Source organism: Chroicocephalus ridibundus, chromosome 7 (genome assembly GCF_963924245.1).
Source record: "Chroicocephalus ridibundus chromosome 7, bChrRid1.1, whole genome shotgun sequence".
Taxonomy (NCBI): Eukaryota; Metazoa; Chordata; class Aves; order Charadriiformes; family Laridae; genus Chroicocephalus; species Chroicocephalus ridibundus.
In genome coordinates this window covers 40,457,000-40,471,955 of record NC_086290.1, presented here as the reverse complement: position 1 = coordinate 40,471,955, position 14,956 = coordinate 40,457,000, and the positions used below count along the sequence as shown (strand labels likewise).

Sequence of the window (14,956 nt, the reverse complement as noted above, 5' to 3'; positions counted from 1 at the left end):
GCTACTGATCTGGAGGCGTGTTTAAAATGACCTTTGCAATAAAAATAAAAGTTAAACTGGTGTGAGAGCAGCATTTTCAATATTTAAGATTTTGTTCAGGGGATGAATTCTGTTACTTATGATATATGATCTTTATTCCCAGCTCCGATGCCAAAGCAAATCCTATGGCTATTCAAAAAGAGACTCTTGGTTTTGAAGCACAGCACTATCATAACTCAAACCCATAAGGTGATTTAAAGAAAAAAATAATACAAGTGGCTGTGAATGACTTCCAAGGCAAAGACAATGACATAATGTTACTCAGAACTTTACCCTTGTGGGAAATTGATGCTCTAAGTTAGGGAACATCTGCAGTTTTTCCCCTTAAAATAATAGCGTGCATCAGCCATTCATTTTCCCTTTTGATATGATAAAAGAGGGTGATACATTCTTTTGTTATTGCATCCATTTACTTTACCACCATTTATTTGTCTTAGACCTTTCTCTTGTGTCTCCGGTCTATCATGCTGCTTCTTACACCAGTAAAAATGGGGGAAGTTGCTTTTGAAGATTACCACAAAGTGCTGTTTCACCATTTTCTGCAGCTTTTTAAATGGCAGACCGGACTTCAGTGTTTTTACAGGCACTGGTAATGCAGAAGAGATTGCAGTCCAGAACTGGGGAGAATACTGCGCTGCAGGAAATTGTGAAGGAATCTGAACAGTACGACTCAAATATTAACACTCTTCTTCTCTCTCTAGGAGTCACTATATGGGAGCTTATGACCTTTGGTGGGAAGCCGTACGATGGAATCCCAACTCGAGAGATCCCCGACCTCTTGGAGAAGGGAGAGCGGTTGCCCCAACCTCCAATCTGCACTATTGATGTTTATATGGTGATGGTGAAGTGTGAGTAGTTGTCGCTCTTGACATCACTCTGCTCAGCGCAAGAGGGGCTCATTTTAGAACATTTGCGCCTATAGTCTCTGACAGTGCTGGGTACTAGGGCAGGCTGCTCCAAAACAAAAGCTTCTCAAGATACTGTACATTCCATTTAAATACTGTGTGCACATTTTTTGCAATCGCAAAGAATATGAATTTAGTCACGAAGGGTTGAGTTAGCTCAGCTTCTTATTACTGTCAGATGGTAGCTGATATTCTTGCTGTGAAGTCAAAATTGTGTGATTGTTATTGTAAACCCTTGTCATTTCCATGACAATTGATTTTGATGTTAAAAAAGATAGTATTAAACATAATTATGGTACACAGATACCCAGCCAGTGAAGGTTGAGAGGAGAAATGCTGGTTCCAAATATCGAGGAAAGAAAGCATGAATGTTTTATTGTTAGTAGTAACAAGAATGATGATTGCAATATAATAATAAGAAGTAAAATTAAATTAATACTAGAAATGCTGCAAAGAGGATAATTTTTTATCATTCTTAGTCCAGGACAATAATTTATGAATATTTTTACTTTAGGAAAAAAGGAAAACAGTCTGCCTACCCTTTTATCTCCAAGATAACCACACTAGTGACAGTATCCTCCAAGGCTATGCTTCTAATTTAAAAAGAATTAGGAACATCTCTCTGGTATTTCTGGCTTAATTTAAGCGAGATTAACATACAGACATCTCATCCATGTTATATAGTCCTTTCCCTTTTGCTTTGTACACAAAAACACTGAAAGAAAGAAAATAAAACTAGTAGAGGTAAACAACGTATCTTCTGAAAACAGTTGTACTGTGCGTGCAGGTATGGCAAGTGGCTGAATAGTGCAAGGGGTTCGTGTGGGTTGGGTGCAAAAATATTCCATCTGATAGGATTTCTAGTGATACGAGGCGAATCTCAGTGGACAAAAGGAGGTCCTAGTAGATGGGGCAATCTGGAAGACAGAAAGTTACAGCTAGACGTACAGACTTACTCCTGTAACGTCTGCGTGAAATTCTTTATAAGCTGTAGTAGCTTTGTTTTTCCTGCATTGGTCACTTCTTCAGTTAAAGGGCACGAAGGAGATGAGGGCTGCTTCGTTCAGCCTCCCTGGCAAATGAGAACATGTGCTTGGGAAGCTGCTGATAGACTCTTCCGTTAGGAAAAAGCTGACACCGAGATAAACTAGTTGCTGGTGGCAACTGCCTATACTACTTGCTCGTTTTGCAGGAAGCATTAGCAGGAATTGAGGATTGTTGTTTCTAATGAATGTTTCTTGGAGAGTGGAGGACAAAATAATCACCCTTACTCAATTAAAATAGCGTGTAATGCCTGTGTGAGGTCTGCGTTAACGATGCAGACAGGTGAATGCAGAATTACCTGAAAAGTGGATGCAAGGTCAGTCATCCTGTAGATCTGTTGAGCAGCTCTTCTTAATCTAAGTCACCATGGAACAGTAGGTCAGTTAAAGTGAAAATGTATTTAGCAGTAACTTTGTAATAAACCCACTAGACTTGGATGAGATGAGGTTCATTATATTACAGGTTAGACACATCCATAATAAAGGACAGTCAGAGCTGACATCTAAGTGGGCAAGAATGACACAGAAAATTGCAAGGCATTGTTTCTGTCTCTGTTTTGGGGATGGGAAACAGGAGCTTAGAGCAAATTAAGAAGAAATCCATGCGGTGTGGAACATCTAGTCTTCTGTGGGCAAGACCAGATGTTTTCCATTTTAGATGTATCCTAGAGTTCTGGCTTTCCATTCTTCCGGGCTCTTCATTGCATCTTTTCTTTAGGCCGGGCTATCAAGGACATCTTTTCACTTCAAACTTGTGCATTTTTAAAAACCTAATTTCTTCCCTTGGCAATTAACTGTTTTGTTTCTCATCTTTCATCTGTCCCCAGGCTGGATGATTGATGCTGACAGTCGGCCTAAATTCAAGGAGCTAGCTGCGGAATTCTCTAGGATGGCTCGAGACCCTCAGAGATACCTAGTAATTCAAGTAAGCAACTCGGCAACGTGGGGTGGGAAAACAGAATTCTCTCTATCAAACCTGTCTGTTAAGGTTGCCTTTGAATCTCTCAGCTTCAAGGTGCTCTTGAACGTAAGGCAAGCAGTGACCACAGTACTAGACAAGAATGAAATAGAATGGCCAGTGTCAGTTTCTCGAAAATAGTAACAATAAAATAATCTGAAATTCACTTCCTGGGCTTGTAAGTATGAGCACATACACAAGATCTGGCTTCGCAAGCTGCTCAGTGCTTTGCATTCTCTCATGAAACTGGGGGCGAGATTTGTCTATCAGTGGACAGTGGACCTACTTTAGACCAAGGGCTTGCGTGGTTCTGCAGTTGCTTAGGCTGAGTGTCAGGGCATTATCCTGAAGGACTCTTCCTGCACTGCTGAGATTAGAAGAAAGTTTCGTTTCATAGCCTAAACATAAAGGTTTCTCAGAAGACAAGGAGTTGTGTCACATTGGTACCTCTCACGCTAGAGAGGAGCTTCCCTCTGTGTCCTTAGGCTGGGTAGGCTTGTAGTGCTTTGCAGCCACTGCGATAGACCCACACCAGCACGATTCATCACGTGAAACTACAGTGTGTCAGCAGGGCAACACCAGTATAGTCATATCTGTTGACTACATCTAGCTGGAGCTGTGTACACCCCGAGTGCAGGCCTATGTGGAAGTTTTTGTCCTTTCGCTCCTACATTCTGCAGAAGCCTAGAGTTGTGCATGCGTTTATTACAACTCAGACTCAAGTTACAGAAAATGAACCTGACCATTTGGAAAGGTCCTTAAATGGTCCCAGTGTGTGAACAGTTCAGACAGAAATGAAAAATTAAAGGAAGTAAGGTGATGTTGAAACACCAGAGACCAAAGCACGGAATTAGTTTGATCCAGGTAACGATACGCTCATGCTGTATCTCATGCTCTGTCTGCTCCACAGCATGGAGTGCAGAGCAGAGGTGCATCCAGCTGGTCCTTAGCTCCACACTGACGTAAGAATTCTTAGCTGAAGAGCCTCCAGAAGTACGGTCGCTGCCACTTTATGTCCCCTGATTGCTTCTGGATCTAGTGCTAGTCTCAGCGTATGGTGTTTCATTTCACCGTGAAGACGTGCTGGCCTACTCATGGGGCATAATTGCGCAGGGTGAATGCAGGCTACTCTCCTGCAGCTTGAGGAGAAGTAAAATATATCTGAAAAGTAAAATAATAGTCAAGAGGATCTGTGGTCGTGAACGTAGAATTTCTCTCGCAGTATTCCCCACCGTGTTAAATTTTAAGTTCAGCTGATAGAAGTTATTCTGGAAAAATCCGTCTGATGAAATTACTTCATTAGAATAGGACGTTTCCCTATTCCAAATACCTCTTCCCTCCCTTTCTGTCCTGTGCCCTTCCCTCCCCTCTCGTATAGGCTGGTGGGTATTTCATCCCTTGAGGCTTCTTCTCCAGTGATCCTTGCAGACAATGTAAGCCATGAGCTTCTTGAGGGGAAAGCAGGGTAGCTACATTGCACTGGTATCTCTGCCGTTGTGACTCCCTGTTCCCCCCATTCCCAGTGAAGAATGACAAGCTTGCTGTTGAGCTTTTAAGCCCGTCTGTATGCGCCCCATAGCACAGCCATCGTTCCCTGCTGGATTCCACACATGGCATAATAATTCCTGCAGAGTGGGAGGCCATTCTTTAGCCACGCAGTTGAGTTTAGCATCATTTCTGTGGGCTGTTAGGTGTCTGGGGCATGGGCTGCCTTTTGTGATGTTCTGTGGCACCGAGCGAAGTGCAGCCGGCATTTGCCTCTCCAGCTTGCGGATGCTATTTCAATAAAAATACTTATCATTGTTGTTGCTTTTGTTGCCTGGTTTGATTTTTATTGCTTTCAGCTCATTCTGCAGAACTTTCCATATGGAAGAGACGGAAATTTAGCCTCCAAGTCCCTAAAAATACAAATGAAAACAAAGCAAACACCCAGACACAGCAGGTTCCGTGTTATTTCTCCCCCCTATGTGAGCCTAAATAGCGGACATATTTCACAGAATACATCAGGCCTTGACAGAACTTGGGTCAGGAACTGAGCTTGCGTGGGAAAAAAGAGAGAAGAAAGAATAAAAGCTCCATCACAAGAATGCCAAAAAATGACTTTGCTTGATTTATTCAGTTATTCCCTTTCTGTCATCATAGTCCCAGTAAAAAAAAAAACAAAAACAAAAAAAAAAAACCCAAAACAAATGATGTGGATGTGGTGCTTTAGAACAAACAAGCAGCATGTGTGGTCCCTGCAGCCTGGCTGCCAGAGCATGAAGAAGGCTGAAGTTTTCTGCTGGGAAATTAATCCATATTTTGACCGTTTTCCTCTCTCAATACAATCTATTTAGGGCGATGATCGTATGAAGCTCCCAAGCCCAAATGACAGCAAATTCTTCCAAAACCTTCTTGACGAGGAAGACCTGGAAGATATGATGGATGCTGAAGAGTATCTTGTTCCTCAAGCCTTCAACATCCCTCCTCCCATCTACACCTCCAGGACAAGAATTGATTCCAACAGGGTAAGAGCAAACTCTGACAGAAAATACTGGTTGTTATAAAAGCACAGGTGGAGATTTAAGTACACTAATCAAAGACGGGCCAGGGTTGCCTTGGGAATTATAAGCTCCCATTGTAAGGAGAGCGACTATAAAAACATTGTCACTGGGTTCCCTATTCATTGTGCCTCAGTGAATTCTAAATTAATAGCTCGGCCTTGAGTGAACAAAGGCTTGACTTGAACTGCCTGTCCTGAAAGCACAGCTGAAGCTCGTGCAGTCAAGCTGTGCTGTTTCTCAGTTGCGTACTGTCCTGGCCAGGAAGTGCAGAGCTCTGATTCCCTGCAATCCTCTCGTCTTGACAGGGCTGGCACCGATGTAACTGCGGGCGGCTGGAATATATAGATAGTGCTGCTTCTGTGTCTTGAGCCAGATTTTAGACCCAGCCCCTTTTCCTGTTTGTATGTGATGCTTTCATGGCCCTTCCTTCACAAGCGTCTGGTTTTGCTAAGCATGTCACAGATTTCAGCATGTTGGTCTTCGTAACATCCCTGTCAGGGGAGGAAATGCTGTGCATTTTACAGGGGGAGTGTTCAGGTGGAATTCAGCTCACACACACCTAACCATCAAAATGATAGGGACATAATCTAAGCCTTTCGTCTAGATTTCATTTCATGTCGTTGGAGAAGGGTGGGTGTGCCCAGGGGGTGATGAGTGCTCCCTGCTCTGGACATCTACAGTGGGTAAGTCACCTTCTGGAGGTGTCTTTCTCACTGACTGCTGAGAGCTCCAGAGCAGTCTCAGACCTGGGGTTTGCACCCTGGTGGACTGGATCCTGTCCGGAATGCCCGAGCCTCAGTGCCACAGGAGCTCTGCTGCAGCTGGGGCCTGAGTGCGGGTTTCCAGAATTCCTTTTCACTCCTGAACTCCCTGCCCACAGCTCTCGCCTCTGCCTCTGCCTGCACTTGGCTCCATCCTTTCAACAGTTGAGGTGCCACCCCTTCTCACAAAAATAAGAGATGGTGAAATGCATTGCGAATGTGAGGACATTCGCACAAGCATCAGACGTATTTAGTAATTAGGGGCTTGTTTGTTTGTCTTCTCTTCGTGCTTGTTCCAGTGGAAAGTCACATTTTAAATACTAAGTGGAGTCTCATGGAAATGTTGGTGTTTATTCTTCGTGGATTAGAAAACTTTTGGACATACATCTTTAGCTGAGGTAGTTCCAAATTCATCCCCTGGTCTGAAGTGATGATGCCACGTGAGGCAGGGAGGGGGTAAGCAAAGGAGCTCAGAGTGCATGAACCGGCTCAGTATTCATGTTCTGACCATACGCTGCATGAAGTTCTTTCACCCCTTCTGAGTAAAGCACTGCTTTTCTGGAATAAGGAAGTCAAAATCTGATCTTATCCATTCAATTCATAAGGAAATGGCTACTCTTTGTAAAGGCAAGGAGACTAGAGAGGGCTTTGGAAGAGGCTGGGTGTAGTCTTGCTGGCCGAGCTGGATTCAGGTAGCATTTCTCCTGCATCACTGGAAGGCAGTGAAGGGGGGATGACACAGGAGGGGATGATGCATGATTTAGGAATAGGCAAGAAACTTCCTCTTTATGGCAACAAGAGTTAATTTTTAGTGTTGATGCTGATCTGAAATAAGTCAGTTTTATTCCTAGCTGTCTCTGGAGAGGTTCTGTTTCCTTTGTTGACAACTTCTGAGAAAAGAAGGCAATGACAGTAGTTACCTTTGAAAGGTGCTCACTGGCCCACTGTTGTAAATCACTCTAGCTTAGTTTTACACAGTTTTACACATTTACACCAACATAGGGCTGAGAGAGCAGAGTCAGACCCATAAGGTTTGCTATATTCATCTCAGTCCCGTATTTGCTGGAATCACTGTGGCACATTTAAAGGAGAAGGGATTAGTAGGAAAATGTACTTGCCTTTTCAACTGTTCCTTTTGTCCGCTGTTTTTAGTGCCAGCCAAGCAGAGGAGTCCACTAGAGCTGAGGGAATTAATTCCAACAAAAAGTCCCAGAGTAAATATTCTGAAAGAGTTATTTAAAATGTGTTGTTTGGGCAGCCAACATGCTCACTGTTTGGGCAGCCAACATGCTCACTGGGATATTCATGGAAAGCAAACACAGGCATTTACTATTATTATTGTATGAAAATTCAAGTATCTTTCTCACAGCCTTTGCCCAACTTTAAACCACACTGTTGCAGCTGCTTGCACACATTTGATCCTCTTGAAGTCAGCAGAGCTGCAGAAGGAGACCCCGTGCCTTTATTTTTGCCACCCAGAGGCTCCATCACGTTCTTGATGTGACGTCTCTTCTCCGCAGCTCACGATTTCCCATCTTGGTTTGAGACTGTGATCTGGTACCACTCAGCGGCAGCTTTGCTTTGCGATTCAGTTTAATGACAGTGGTGAGACTGTATCCTTCTTTCAGTAACTCCGACTGCTGGGAATTTTTCTCTGGCATCATACAACGGTCTCACACTTGAACAAATCTGGAATGACTCCTTGCTAAAAGTTTTCAGATTCTGAGCCAAGTTTTCAGACCCAGGTCACCCCGGAGAGGGCAGCTGGGGGACAGAAAGCTTGCACCCAGTTCTGTAGGTTTGCACCCCTTCCATCTTTGTAGTGTTTTTCTTTATTGCAGGAACCCCTTTGTGGAGGGGTCATTTTTAAGCCCAGCTGATTTACAGTAACACTTGCTGGTATCATTGGAGACCGATTCCTGCCCCGTAACAGGATTACCAGTAGAATTTTGATGCTTGTCTGGTGTCTCAGATTAGCTTCAGACTCAGCTTTGTTTGCCAACAGTTGTGCATCTCCCAAATGCCATATAGGCGAGTACCTCGAGATTGCAGGAAGGCCACAGCACTGTGTTGCTGGAGGGGCTTGGGGACAAGCCGGAAGCCCCATAGCATCCTAGCATTCCTGGTTTCCTTTCCAGAGAGGCTTTTGCTGGATGTAGTACTTTTTTTTTTTTTTTTTTTCCCTCTGTACAGAAAGCAATATACCTGTCTGTTGTTTTTCTGAAGCACTCAGGTTCTTGGTACATTAACTATTCTTCCAGTGAAGATTCATGTTGATTTAAAACAAAATACATACTAGCTCCTTTAAGGTACTAGTGCATCTGCTGTGCATCATTCAGTGCAGCTGGATGTCAGCTACAGGTATCACAGAACTGCGGTGCTGTCAGAGCTCCCTATCTGCAGTTTGTCTGATTCTGTCTTTGTGTTTCCGTGGATGGTTTGTGATTTAGGTTTGTTTGGTGTAGTGAATGTTAATATTACACAAAGTCATTATGGTGCTGCTACAGCTATAGATGCCAAATGAATTGATACAGCTTAGGTAGTCTGCGCTCCCTGTGTCTGGCAAATTAAATTTTATGGGGAGATCGCCAGGCAATTTGGTGAAGTAAACCACACAGATAAGACCTACATGATGATCTCCATGTCAGAGACCAGAAGCACGAAGGATACTGCATTTCCCATCTTAGTTGTTCTGATTGTTGTTTTAGTGAAGAAAGAGCCGGTTATGTGATGGCAGAGGATTGTGCTCCTTCTCTGGGCATGTCGTCCTGACAGCTTTACTTGAGCGTTCCAGCAGTGCAGCTCTACTGGGGACAAACTTTTGCAGGAAGAAAGCAGGGAGCTGGTGAGCCTCCTCACATTCAGGCTTTGAAGTCAGGGAATTAAGTGAGAGCAAGAGCATTTACTTTCTAAGGAAAGCTCCAAAGTTTCTCTAGGATGATCTCGATCCTAAATCCTTGCAGCTTGTTGCCTGGGAGAGGCACCACTGGATGAGGTTTGTGTAAAACACTGCCTGCCTTCTCCCTCCCATGTGAAGAAAAAAGCTATTTGTATATGAATTCATAGCACAGAGCTGCAGTCCATGCTGCAAGGAAAGAGGGAAGCCTTCTGGGGAGTTTCCAGCTCCCTGGGAAGTGTCACGTCCTTCTTCCTCCAGGGATTACTGAGGTTTATGAAGCTGCGAGGCTCAGACACAGCTTTCGCATTCCCTTCACACCCACACTGGCTTCATACTGGCAGGTCTGTGGGACCCGTCCTGCCAGGCGCAGAAGCTTGCACGCGCTCTAGCCCGTAACGGTGCCCTCTGTTATGAAGTCCATCCTGAGACTGATGCAGTTTTTAAATAAAAATTACCATCCTAAGCTAAATTGAATTCTTCCATTGCATCTGAGACTCTTCAGTTGCAATTTCAGTTCCTCGGCTTTTTCCAGCTTTTATTTTCCGTTGTCTAGAGATATTCTGGAAATACGGAGTTTTAGAAGCTCTGTGCTTCTGAGAGATAAGCAGAATCCTCGGCAGTGTTTCCATGAACACAGGACCCAGCTAGTGCTCAAGTGTCCTACATTCACAGCCATTAGATGATTCATTCAGGTATTTGTAACGAGTACTGTCCTGTGTGCACAGAGATAATACTAATACAGAAATCACTCTGTGTACCCTGTGATGCTTTTTGCTCTAAATCCTTGGCTAATTCCTACTGAAACCCATCTGTGCTGTTTATTACTCGCTGATACTCTACCTGTAATTTTAATCCATACGCTATATATCATGGAAGCACCTGCCAAACCTGCAATTAAATATTGAGCTTTTTTTTTCAGAGGTGTCTAATTCTTGTGTCCAGGGAGACTGTTCTGCTTTGCTAAAGCAGACTTCGGTATGCCAAAAGCCAGTTTTCAGTTCCCTGAGGGGTGCCTGTTGTGCCATTGCAGCCGTCCTGGGGCAGCGTTAGGTCTGGTGGTGTCTCGTGCCTGACCAGCTGTCTATGTCTGTGTATAAAAAGATTATTCCAGAGAGAAACCAGGCAAGAAGTTATCTTCATGATTAAATTGTTCTGGTTTCTAAATTTGAAAGGTAGCCATTTTTAAATCATAAGATTACAAAGGAGATGGTTGTTAGTGATTTCCAGACGTGTTTCACGTTGGTATGGCGTACGGCATCTTTCTTTCCAAAGCTTATGATGGACAACAGGGACTATTCACCCAGTGGGATCACTGCCAGAATTAAGTGACTTTTATTAGATTTTTAAGTTACAGGGCTGAATTTCTTGGGCACCTGCAGTGCTCTAGTGGTACAAGATCAGATCTGAGGTCTAATATGACCTCCTCTACATACTGAAATAGAGCAGACTGGGAAGGCAGGGGACCGTAAGCTCCGCTGTTTCCCAGTTACTTCCTGGAAGGGGAGTTTTGGAGAGCAGTCAGAATTTGGAGGGGCGCTTCCCAGTGCGTCAGCACGGCTGAGCTGCTATGAGAGGTACCGTCATTACAGATGGGGAGAGCTGGCAGTTGGTGACGGCATCCTTTCCTCTTGCCAAAGAAGGCGGCATGATTTGTCCGTGATTCTCCTTGTGCCCAGGGCTTTAGTAGCAATCTGTGCCGTCCTGGCCCCCATTTCTTTTCCTGTAAGAAAAGGCAGTGAGCTGTTCCTGCCCAAGCTCTCCAGCTAGTTATTTTTCCAGGTGTGTCCCGGCCATGAGGGGCTGATGGCAGTAAAACTGCTTCATGCTAAAGTCAATACAGAATTTGTGTGAAGAGATACCAGGGCTAGATGGGGCCATTGCAAGCATTTGTCTGGCCTTCTGGCATAGCGTAGGCCAGAGTCTCTTGTCTCTTAATTTCTGTGTCAAGTGCAGAAATTCTGTTTGAGGTGGAGTTTGTCTGTTAGAAAGATTGTCTTGATTCTATCAGGCGGGATGGAAGATACATCACAGTGTAGAAGAGTCTCACTGGGCAGTTAATGCTGGCTTTTCGGCAGGGTTTGGATCTGCCGCGCGCCCTTGGTTGTGCTCAATTAAGGAGCTGCCAGTTACCAGAAATCTCTTCTGCTTAAGGGGCTGCCTAGAATAGTACCATTTGTACGTGTTTGTCGTTAAAGGACAGCACTGATGTCTCCTTTATGTTTGGTTTATGTGTGGTGTTTGCCACTCCTCTGCTTCTGCAGTATCTTCCCAGAAATAATACAACCAAATCTTCCTTTAAAATTGTTGCTTATTACTGCAGCCTGTCAGGTTGTGGACTTCTTTATTTATTTTTATCCCATTTCTTGAATTCCTTCTCCTTAAAAGGTGATCAAAAACTTTCTGAAAATCTTAGTAGTCACTTTTTGCCTTTCTACTAACCTCTGTCACTTCCTTAAGCAGGTGTTGCAATGAAATCTCCAGTGCCAGAACAGATGAACTTGTAAACGTAGTAGACATCGTATCAAAGGGTTTCGTAACGTTTCAGAGGATGACACTGACGCTGTCTCTGTGTTAGCTCTCTGGCTTCTTGAAAAACTGCTCGATTAGTTAGGAACGTTTGTATGAATGCATTCTACTTGTCTTTCATGAAATACTACGTTTTGTGTGTTTTCCAAGTAGAGTGTTTTTCCAAGTAGTGTGTTTTTCCAAGTAGAGTGTTTCCAACAGTTGCTGCCATCAGACCTTCAGAGTAATTCTGGAAGTCCCACCAAGCTCTCTTTCAAGATTTCACCTTCCCATTTTCTGCTTCCTTGAGTTTCAATGACATCCTGGTGGTAGGAGGCTCCTCTCTGTTCTACTCTGCTTTTTACATTAAGCACTTCTCAGTAGCTGTGCTTTGTTGGTAGCTAGTCGACCATCACAAATATTTTACCTACTGTAACTTTTTAATTCTGGGAAATTCTTCCGTGTCTATTTCAAGTCTTTGTTGGAAATGTAGATAGCGCAGAGCCCTCTTTGTCCATGAAAAGGAAGAGGTGAACCCAGGCTGATACTCGTCAGCCTAATTTCATTACTCGGGGTGATTGAAGTAGGAAGAATAAATATGCAAAAATACACTGTAAAATACATTAGGTGAAAAATTATTTCAGTCTTAATAATTTACATTAAAAAGGAAAGCTTCTCACAAAATATGTATATTTAGAATATGAGTATTTAAATACCTTTTTTTAATGTGCTAAGTTTGCCAGAGGAAAAAGGAAGAAAATTCATATGGAGGACTCGAACAGAATAGATGATGCCCGGCTCTTCACAGAGAACTTTTGAAAGTGCTTTATGGCAATTAGTCCCCTGCTTTGCAGGCAGGCCAGCTGAAGTCAGCGGTGTTTCCCAAGGAGTAAGCCCTTCTCAGCCCGGATGGATTATCAGGACCAACTTGTCAAATTGCCTCGTGGTTTGGCAGGTCAAGTACCTTAAACCAGGAATTTTTTAATGCATTAGCTGTTTTCTGTCACATTCAAGCTCCTGAATTCAGGCATATAGACTTAAGAGTCAGACTTTCCCAAAGTGTTGGATGCCATTTTGGTTTCTACAAATTTAATCAATATTTAATTACAAATGGCCAGCTGACAGTGCTTCCTGGGGAGCCCAACTGCAAGTGGTATCAGTGGAAGAGTCTGTAGCCGTGTATTGCTTCAAACCTTGATGCATGACATGTAAATTTATCGAGCTTTAATACAAACTGGTTTAAAACCAGGCAGCATCTGCTTAATCCATGAATAGCTGCTGGCTGTGTTAACAGTCAAAAGAGCTCACAGCTGATCCATTTTCTTTTCTCTCCTGAAAAGAGAAAAAGTCAATAGATCTAAAGAGAGTAAGTAATAAATATTTCTACACTGCACTGATGAGGCATTCTTGGAAAACAGCAAGCTAAACAACTCTACATAATTCAGTAGATGGAAAAGTGGACTAAGAGTCAGGAAATAATTATGAGAGCTGGGAGAAAATTTTCCTTTAGTGACTAGGTTTGAAACAGAAGTTGTTAGTGAAAAGTGTCCGAATCGTATTTTCTTAAAATAATAAAAGCACCTGAAAATACAAGGGGCTGGCATTTGGAAAGGCACCGGGCAGGGCTCCCTGGAGGTGTCATCTGAAGACCTGTCTGCCTGCGGGGGCTGGGGCTCCCACGCCAGGGAGTGCCGTCTGCAGTGTCCCATGGCGGTGGGACTCCCGGGATCACGCTTCCAGCGAAAGTGGCAGGAGGTCTCTGGAGCATCCCGTGCCAAATACTGTACTTCCTAAACATAGGTGGAGTGGGGAGAAATGCCAGCGCAGCCTAAAACGCCCTTTGTTTGCCAGAGCAAAGAGTCTGTCTGTCTTGTTAAATGCTGTGGTAGGGGAGGGAAAAAAAATTCTCAAAGCTATAAAAAGACTCTCCAAAAGATGTGGTGGGAGATGTGGGAGGAGGCACAGATGAAGTTTAGATTTAGAATGTTAAAAAATGATTATTTTATCCAAATCAGCTGGATGGTTATTTCTTCTAGCGTATTATTGCCACCAGAACCTCAGCCCTGCTCTAAATCAACTCAGCATTTCATCAAGAAGCCTATTCTTTGCTATAAGAGACCAAGAGTGCACAATTATGGGTTTCTTTTCCCCCTTGCATAATAAAATTGGGAGATTATCATCAAGTTTCTATTCAGATTTTAGGAAGGCTTTTTTATTTTATTTTTAAAACCCATCTTTGTCTGTAAGAGCTCCCTGTTCAGGCCAGCATGCTGTAATGATTACTGCTGTAAAGGCTTCAGTGGAGATGTGCTCTATTTCATTCTCAATGAGGGCTGATGGCATTTTGAGAGGCTCAGAATATCCTTTGATTACTGTATAAAACAGACTGGGGAAGATGGCAGTGCAGCGTGCGGCATAGGAGGGGGCTGCTGCTCCGAGTGCTGCTCATCAACTTTCTTCTGGGCCTTTTGTTTTTTTCTCTGCCATGTCGCAATCACAAATCACGCCCGTGTTGCGGTTCTGATCCCATTCCCCATCCTTTCCCTGTTTCGGGGTTTGAAGCTTGAGGTTTGCACGGAAAAGGAGCTGCTGCTGCCCCTGTGTTTGGGGCAGGTGCTACAGCACGAGCAGCGGCGGCGCCTGGACCCTTCTCTCCCCCGGGAACTGTTAGAGGAGCCGGGAAATGGTATGTTGTCTCTTCCAAACTGTGGGGAATTGGCTCGGTGTTAGAAGGTGCCATTTACTGTAAAACGTCTTGGAGAGTGTATTAAAAAAGGAGTGACAGAAAGCTAGTCACGGGTGACAGGGAGTAAAAGAGATTGAAAGGGGAAGATAGACACACGCAGGCTGCCTCTCTTCCTGCTCCCTTGGCTGCTTGACACTCACGGGGCCTTCATACAAAATAATAGGGAAACGGAATTGTTGCATCTTCATTCTTGTGTCATGCTTAGATCAAACTACATATTGTACCAGCCGAAGTCTGTTTGCCAGCTGTTCTGAAGTCAGGAGGACGAAGGTTTCCAAGGTCTGGAGGATAGGGGGGTCTCCAGGGGGAGTTTTTGATGCCATGCAGCAGCAGAATGCTTTTATTCCAAGCCCAGGAATAGGAGGTGAGTCTATGGAAAAGCATTTCACCTGTGGTTCCTTGGCAGTGCTCCTGGATACTGACTTTTGTGTCCATATCGTGCATCTCTTTTATAGGTTATTTTCATTGGCCTTCTTGTAGTCTTTGACTCCCCTTGTTGGTGCCGTGTTAGACTGAAAATACATGGTGTATGTCTGGTATTGTCCAGTAACAGCACA

At 43.8% G+C, this 14,956-nt stretch overlaps 1 protein-coding gene across 5 annotated transcripts in view; it reads left to right on the top strand.

Annotated features, from left to right (window-relative positions):
• The window catches only part of ERBB4 (erb-b2 receptor tyrosine kinase 4), a 630,546-nt gene that overhangs the window by 596,184 nt on the left and 19,406 nt on the right, over positions 1 to 14,956 (top strand). For all 5 annotated transcript variants that reach the window (XR_010071879.1, XM_063340408.1, XM_063340406.1 and 2 more), the window contains exons 23-25: positions 741 to 887; positions 2,815 to 2,912; positions 5,282 to 5,452. Coding sequence is in view for 4 of the 5 variants with exons in the window: in XM_063340408.1 (XP_063196478.1) it covers positions 741 to 887; positions 2,815 to 2,912; positions 5,282 to 5,452 (416 nt within the window). In the remaining variant the exon portion in view is untranslated. The remainder of the gene's footprint in view (positions 1 to 740; positions 888 to 2,814; positions 2,913 to 5,281; positions 5,453 to 14,956) is intronic.